General features: G+C 51.4%; 1 protein-coding gene across 1 annotated transcript; it reads right to left on the reverse strand.

Annotated features, from left to right (window-relative positions):
- Positions 1-403: 403 nt before the first annotated feature.
- On the reverse strand, positions 404-6,570 carry LOC116910548 (intercellular adhesion molecule 5). The gene is made up of 7 exons (XM_032914455.1): positions 6,516-6,570; positions 4,328-4,594; positions 3,073-3,393; positions 2,602-2,880; positions 1,808-2,077; positions 817-1,059; positions 404-630 (listed from the first exon to the last, which is right to left on the reverse strand). Exons 1-7 carry the CDS (start codon positions 6,568-6,570, stop codon positions 419-421), a joined length of 1,647 nt encoding a protein of 548 aa, XP_032770346.1. The 3' UTR covers positions 404-418.
- Positions 6,571-7,260: the final 690 nt, after the last annotated feature.

Below are 7,260 nucleotides of genomic sequence, written 5' to 3' on the forward strand. Positions count from 1 at the left end.
AGTCTTGTCCCTGAACTGTGAAATAAGTTCCTAGTCAGTCATCTGGATGCCCTGAACAACGCACTCCAGGATACCTCTGATGACCCTTCTCCTTCGCTGTTTGAGAGGTGGGCAGTGGGAACGAGGGGCAAGGGCGGGGCCTTCGGCGTGCCCGAGTGTGGACTAGTTGAACACAGAGTAACGGTGACAGGGAACAATCGGACTGAAATATCTACAAACTGGAATAAAATCAAACGAGAAAGGAACTCCAGATGGACTGGACACGAGCCACGGTGGGGCCCTGAAACCCTGTTTTGGGGGACAACGGAATGCGAGGAAACGAAACCTCGCATTGTCTCCTCTTTCCTCCTCGGCTCACTCTTGCGTCCCTGTAAATCCTGGCGGCTGAAGTCACACGCAAGCAGAAAGCTGGCTGTGGTCAGCAGAGGTGCGCGTGGCACTCCTCGGCCTGTATATCCGAGAACTGTCTCTCCCCGCCTTTGCTCTGGTCTTTCTGCCTGTGCGTCCGTTTCCTACCGTTTCTTTTGCAGGGCTGGTAGTTCAGATATAATGCTATGGTGATCACAGCCATGCCGAGGGTGAAAATGATGATGATGAAGATGGTGGACGAGCTGATTCCCTCATGCAGGCCTGTGTGGGCACAGAAGACAGGACTGGGGACGGCGGGCTGCGGACAAGAAAGTCATCCCTCCCCAAGCCACCAAGCCCACACCTCACACTCCAGCCGGGGAGCATCTCTCCTCCCTCTATGCTGTGTGAGAACCCCAATCCCTGGGGGGCCTCTCTGCCCGAGCTGGCAGCTGGTGCAGTGGGTACCTTGGACAAGGACAGCGATGTCTTTGCTGACAGAGCCTAGGGAGTTGGTGGCTGTGCAGCTGTAAGTTCCTGTGTGGTTCTGGGTGGCCTTCTGAGGTACCGCAAGGTCAAAGGTCATCCCATTCCAGATACACACCAAAGCCGGGATGGGGTTTCCCTCTGGGATGCAGGCAAGCATCTGATCCATCCCTTCTACCCATATCTGGTTGCCAGGGCAGTCGGATTCCTGAAACCTTGGCTTGTCTGCAAGAGAGTCCCGCCAGGAGCCCAGTTCTAAGTCCCGTTCCCGTCTCATTTCCGTTCACAGCTCCTTCCCCATCAACTCAAATGCTGTTCCCCCATCCCAGCACTGTCTTCCTCACAAGGAAGAGAATCAGCTCCCTCCTGGCCTTAACCAAAGCCTCTCATCCCTTCCTTACAGCGAAGGGTATGAGACGCAGCCTAGGTATTTCGGTGGACACAGGCTAAGTGATAACACAGCCTTGTCAGTGAGACCCAGCAGGCTTCCCCATTTTAGGTTCTCGATGGGCAAGGGGTAAATTCAGAAATAAGGATTTCCTTGTTTTCCAAAACACGAATTTTTTTTCTTTTCTTTTCTTTTTTCTTTTTTTCAGAGCTGGGGACTGAACCCAGGGCCTTGCGCTTGCTAGGCAAGTGCTCTACCACTGAGCTAAATCCCCAACCCCACACATTTTGATGTGGAATTTTGGAGGTTTCTCTCCTTAGTGTCAGCCTCAGCTGTTTCCTCTTATGTCTGCAGCCGCTGTTCTCAACCAACAGTGCCTGACCACAGGGACCCCGTTCCTTTCTGGGCTGCCTCTCCCTTGCTCCCACTCAGTTTCCTGAGGGCAGGACAAGCTTGGTGTGAGTCATTTTCTTCTCTGAGTTTTTCCAACTGGAAAAGAGTGGCCCCTCTACTAACAAAGCCAACATCTCTGGAAGGGAAACTAAGTATCTTCACTTTGTCCAGGGGGATAGACCCTCCACTCACATAACACATGAAGCTGGATCTTGGTGGTTTTGACCAGTCGCTGGCCCTGCACCACCAAAGAGGCCTCACAGGAGAGAGTCCGGCCATCATCTTCCTCCCTGGCAGTAAACCGAAGCCAGGCAGGCTCCCCGGGAGCAGAGAGGTTTAGGGATCCCTGGAGCCGAAGAGTAGGGCTGGGCGATGTTAGCACGTGACCTGAGCAGGTCACATTAACGTCTGTCCCTGCCTGTGGGTAAGCATCTTCTATCTCCAGGACTGGCGGAGGGAAACCTACAAAGAAAGGGAAAAGAGCAGTGGACACATATTCAAGCCTGGTGTGCACTTCAGTCCCCTTCTTGCTGGAGGTCTCCTCGAGTAGACGATGTCAGGAGACGCTTGGGATAAGGTCACTGCTTCTAAAGGCTGAAGAGAGGAGGCAACAAGGCAGCTTAAGAACCGGGAGCTTCCCTTCAACATTATAGCCTGGTCACATTAGGTCTTTCCGGTGAGGACAAGATGTCTCCTTATCGTGCAGATTTCTTACTCATTCAAATGCTTATTTTAGAATGAAGTTCAAGCACCTACAATTTCCCTATCAGTGGGACAAGTTAGGAACTGAAGGTGGAGGCCACGGAGAGCCAAAGTCCCAATCAGGTCTCCAACCCAGCTCCACCAGAGAGAGGAAAGCTAATGCTCACGTGTGTAGACACCCAGTGGAGGTTAGCAAGGGGGAGTATTTGCACACTGTCCAGACACTCTGCTATGCGACCTCCCCCTAGCAGAGACCCTGTAGGGAGAAGGGGCGGGTCACTTACTGTAGACATGCACTGGTTTTCTTGCTTTCTGCTCCACAGGACCCACAGACACAAGGCAGGTCAGCTCCTGGTCACCGGTCTCCATGGCCTGAATGGTAGCACTGGCCCATGCCGCATCTCCTTTCCAGGAGGAGAAAGGGCTCAGCTCCTGGTCTTCCAGAAACATTCGGAAGACAGCTTCCTGGGCTGGAAACACCCTAACCACCTCACAGCTCATAGTCTCGGCCATCCCAACTTCCAGCAGTGAAGGCACCAAGATCTGGGGATTTTGAGAGAATTCTGCCAAGTAGTTGGGAAAGAGAAAAGAGGAAAGCCATAGTCACGTGTCACATGGGACACTGTGGAAGGGATCAGGGCTGATGGTGAACCAGAGGTGAGGCTCAGTCACCCTCACCCCTAAACCCTGAGGTAACAGAGTCCCAAAGGACAAAGCAGGCCCTGGGCTCCCTTCATGACGGGACCCTGACTCACCAAAGATCCGGAGTTGCTTGGTGGCTGAGCTGCCATGAAACAAACCCCCACCGTGTGGGCTCAGATCCAGTTCCGCTCGGCAGGAGAAATTGTGCCTGTCGTTCTCCCGCTGGGCTCTGACATTGACGGTGACCTCAGCTCTTTGGGACACCAAAGATAAACTCAGGAAGTCTTTCCTGTGCAGTTCTCGGTCACCCTGGAGGAGGGTAAGGGTGAGGCTCTGCAGGGGTGCCACACTAGGCACATGACACTTCACTGTGAAGGCTTCATCAATGGCCACCCACTCAGGCTGCAGGTCCAGGATCACCTGCTCTGGTGGTTCTTTAAGACAAAAAGGCAGCCTTCGTAAGAGCCACTCACCTCCAGAAGGACATGTCTCAGTGCAAAGTGACTGCGGCCCTTAAAGCTTCAGGGCATGAGATAGCCTTCCAGCTCTCTGTCCACTGAAGGTGGCCATGGCCAAGAATTGTGACAGCTAACAGGAAGTCCTCTGCTTTGATCATTCCTGCCATTCTGTAGCATTTTATATCTTTTCAGAGAGGTTTCAGCAGCTTGGGGTTAGGTCTTTAGCAGTACACAAAAATCACTACACCCTTCCCCACAGATCCCACTGATTTTTACCTTTGTGATGCAAGATGGCCCCCGTGAGATCCAGTCCCAACACCTCAAAGCCTCTTTCCTGCTCTGTGGGACCACAGCTCAGGGCCTCACCTGCTCTAACGGCCCCAGCTCAAAGGACTGTCCTCTCTGCACTACCTGGTTATCCCAAGAGCTGGCAGCGAATAACGCAACACTCATCTACGCATGTCTGGTCACTCAGAGGCTGGCATTCCCACCATCTGATCCCTGTAAGGTCTGTGTGTCTCAAGGATGCCCCGTGGCGCTGGAGAGATGGCTCAGTGGTTAGAGCACCGTCTGCTCTTCCAGAGGTCCTGAGTTCAATTCCCAGCAACCACATGATGGCTCACAACCATCTGTAATGAGATCCGATGCCCTCTTCTGGTGTCTGAGGACAGCTACAGTGTGCTCATATACATAAAATAAATCTTATAAAAAAATGCCCCATGGCTTATGGTGTAAACTCGGAAGGCATCCTGTACAAAAGGGAAGGAATCCTAACAGTATGGTTGAATCTTTACTTGGTGTGTGCGTGTGGGTAACTCTCTCCCCTAAGAAAACTTCCTAATTCTTCCTAAATAGGATGCCTTCCTGTCTCCCCATTTCTTTCTTCTTCTAAGGCCTCCACCGTACTCACGGTACATGGTGATGTCAAGTGCTGTGTCTTTCTGCACCCCCGCACAAGAGAAGAAGCATTGCAGCACAGAGTTCTCTGTGATGCCCTCCAGGAGGAACTCCTTCCACTGGGACCCTCTGCTTAGCTGGGTTTTCTTTAAGAAGGTCTCGATTCCACTGGGCCCGGGGTCCGGGCAAGTGGTACTGCAGTTGATGGTTAGGGAGTGTCCGAACTCTACCAGGGCCTGATTTGGATGAACAGACACCTGAAACAGCACTTCTGTGGTCCCTGAAAAGAAGCACACATGCCAAAAATGCTGGTGAGGACCGGGAGATCCGGAATGCACCCAGAGGCCCCTCTGTACACGCGATCTAGGCTAGAGAAGCGGGAACCTGCTGAGAATAACCAGGACCTGGGAGTCAGCCCTTGAATCACCGAGGGAGGCCCTGACCCTCCCTCGCTCCTTTCCCTCCTGTCCGTAGTCTCACCACAGAATCTAAGGCGTTTCCAGGAGTCACACCCTGAAGCATTCTCTTTGTAAGCTTCTAGAGGGCTCTGTAGCTGTCTGGGATCAGGGACTAAAGACCCTAATGGGGTCTTCCACTCCAAAGCAGTATTTCTCTCAAAGGATAGGTAAGGGCTACCTTCTCCAGAATCACCTGGAATGGCTGTGAAACTGCAGACCCCAGCTCCCACCTCAGACAGGGTGGCTGCCAGCTAGCGGGCACCTGAAGTATGCCTGAGAACAAAACAAGCCTCTTGGGAACCCTACTCACAGGGCCGTGAGAACTACAGACCTCAGGGTAACTCCCACACTTACTGTCTACCACAGAATTTTCTCCCTCTTCTGAGATTGCCCCATTTTGCTTTGTGATGCTGATAAAATGAATTTGTTTCAATGTTTGCAAGTTTAGCCTATATTATGGTGTAGATCTTAAGTGTCCTCAGAAGCCCATATGTTAAAAGCTTGTTGCCTGCCCGCTGTGGCACTACTGGGAGGTGGTACGACCTATAGAAGGTGGGGCCCAGTGAAAGGGCCCTGTATGTATGTCTTTGCACCAACTGCATGTGGAAATTAGAAGGTGTTGGATCCCCTGGAACAGAAGTGTGGGATGATTGTGAATGGCCATGCAGGTCCTGAGAACCAAGTCGAGGTTCTCTAAAAAAGCAACCATACTCTTAATGCCTGAACCGTCTCTCCAGCCCCAAGAGAAATATTTTTGAGGAAATGAAAAAGGAGCTTGAGGATGTAACTTACCCGGTCCATTGTTTGCTTAACGTGCACAAAGCTTGGGCTCAATCCCTATCACTTTATAAAACTGTCAGGGTGGTTGGGGTGTAGGCCTTTAGTCCCAGGAATTGGGAGGCAGAGGGAAGAGGACCTCTATGGGTTAGAGGCCAACTTGGTCTACAGAGTGAGCTCCAGGACAGCCAGGGCTACACAGAGAAACCCTGTCTCAAAACAAATCAAAACAAAACAAAAACAGAAAACAAAACAAAAAACCCAGGGGGTTTTGAAAAATTTGTTAGTATATGTGTGTAGACACACACATATTTAAATCACTTATCATTATGTGTGTATGAGGGAGGGTGAGAGACAGACAGACAGACAGAGACAGAGAAGAGGAAGAAACAGGGCCATGTAAAGAGCCCGGTAGAGAAGACACAATCCCTTTGGCGAGTGCCAAGGCTCTGACACTCTCTTCATCTGGGATACATTAATAATTAAGTGTAAGGATTCTGTGTCCTAAGTGTCTCTCCCAGGGTCCAGATGAAGGGTGTCAGCCTGCTTCGGATTCCCACCCGTCTTGATTCCTTTCTCTGTTTCCATGATAAAGTAACCTGACAAAAGCAATGAAGGGGAGAGGTTTTCATTTCCCCTCACAGTTCAAGAAAGCTTCTCTTCTCATCGCCAGAGGGAAGTCAAGGGAGGAGGAGCCCGAGGAACGCAGCACGAGCATCTCCGATCAGGAGCATGAATGTGTGAGCTCAGGTCATTTTCTCCTTCAGCCCTGGCTACACTGGAACTGCTCTGCAGACCAGGCCAGCCTCAAACCCACAGAGTCAGCTGAGACTAACCATCACCACCCCATCCCCTCAAACCCACAGAGTCAGCTGAGACTGACCATCACCACCCATCCCCTGCTGTGTGACCACGCCCGTGTGTCCTGGCACAGAGTGGCTAAAGACGCTTGTCTCGATACCTCACCTGGACAAGGGATCAAGGCCAGCAGCGTCCAGATACCCAACAGAAGCATTTTCATTCTTGGGAGAAAGTCCAAAAGCTGGGGAAAAGGAAAGAAAGAAGTGCTAGAGAGATATTGCTTCATTAAATTCCCATAATAACTTATGTGTACGAGTGATTTCCTTGTTTGTGTGCTGTGTTCTGCATATGTTCCTGGTGCCGGTGGGGATGCAACATTGAGTGCCCTGTGACTGGAGGTATGGAAGACGGTGATCAACCATGGAGGCTCGGGGAGTCCAACTCCAGTTCTCTGCAAGAGCAACGGTGCTTTTTTTTTTTTTTTTCCCGAGCTGGGGATCGAACCCAGGGCGTTGCGCTTGCTAGGCAAGTGCTCTACCACTGAGCTAAGTCCCCAACCCGCAACCAGTGCTCTTAACCTCCGCGCCAGCACTCCAACCTGCAGACTAGTTTTATAGAGATGTGTAAAGGGAGCCATTTGCTGAAGTTCCTGCCTACAGACAAGCACCTGAGGTGGGAGCGGGAGGATCAGGAGTTCAGGAGTTCAAGGTCATCCTCCTTTATTGTCCTTGGAGAGCTGGAGGTCAGCCTGGGCTGCATGAGACTTCATCTCAAAAAAGAAAAGGACTGGAAAACACACACACACACGCACACGCACACGCACACACATGCATGTTCCTACACATATACACATACATGAAAGATAAACCTCACTAGAGCAAGACCCTCAGTGTGGTGTATTGAAAACTTC

The sequence above is a fragment of the Rattus rattus genome, chromosome 9 (genome assembly GCF_011064425.1).
Source record: "Rattus rattus isolate New Zealand chromosome 9, Rrattus_CSIRO_v1, whole genome shotgun sequence".
NCBI classification, from domain to species: Eukaryota; Metazoa; Chordata; class Mammalia; order Rodentia; family Muridae; genus Rattus; species Rattus rattus.

What these genes read in the sequence shown, in the direction of transcription:
- LOC116910548 (XM_032914455.1), bottom strand. Translation starts at nt 6,570, where the DNA reads ATGAAAATGCTTCTGTTGGGTATCTGGACGCTGCTGGCCTTGATCCCT. An exon ending in ACTTGACATCACCATGTACC is followed by an intron (nt 3,394 to 4,327) that starts GTGAGTACGGTG and finishes TTTGTCTTAAAG; the next exon opens with AACCACCAGAGCAGGTGATC. An exon ending in GATCCAGCTTCATGTGTTAT is followed by an intron (nt 1,060 to 1,807) that starts GTGAGTGGAGGG and finishes ACTCTCTTGCAG; the next exon opens with ACAAGCCAAGGTTTCAGGAA.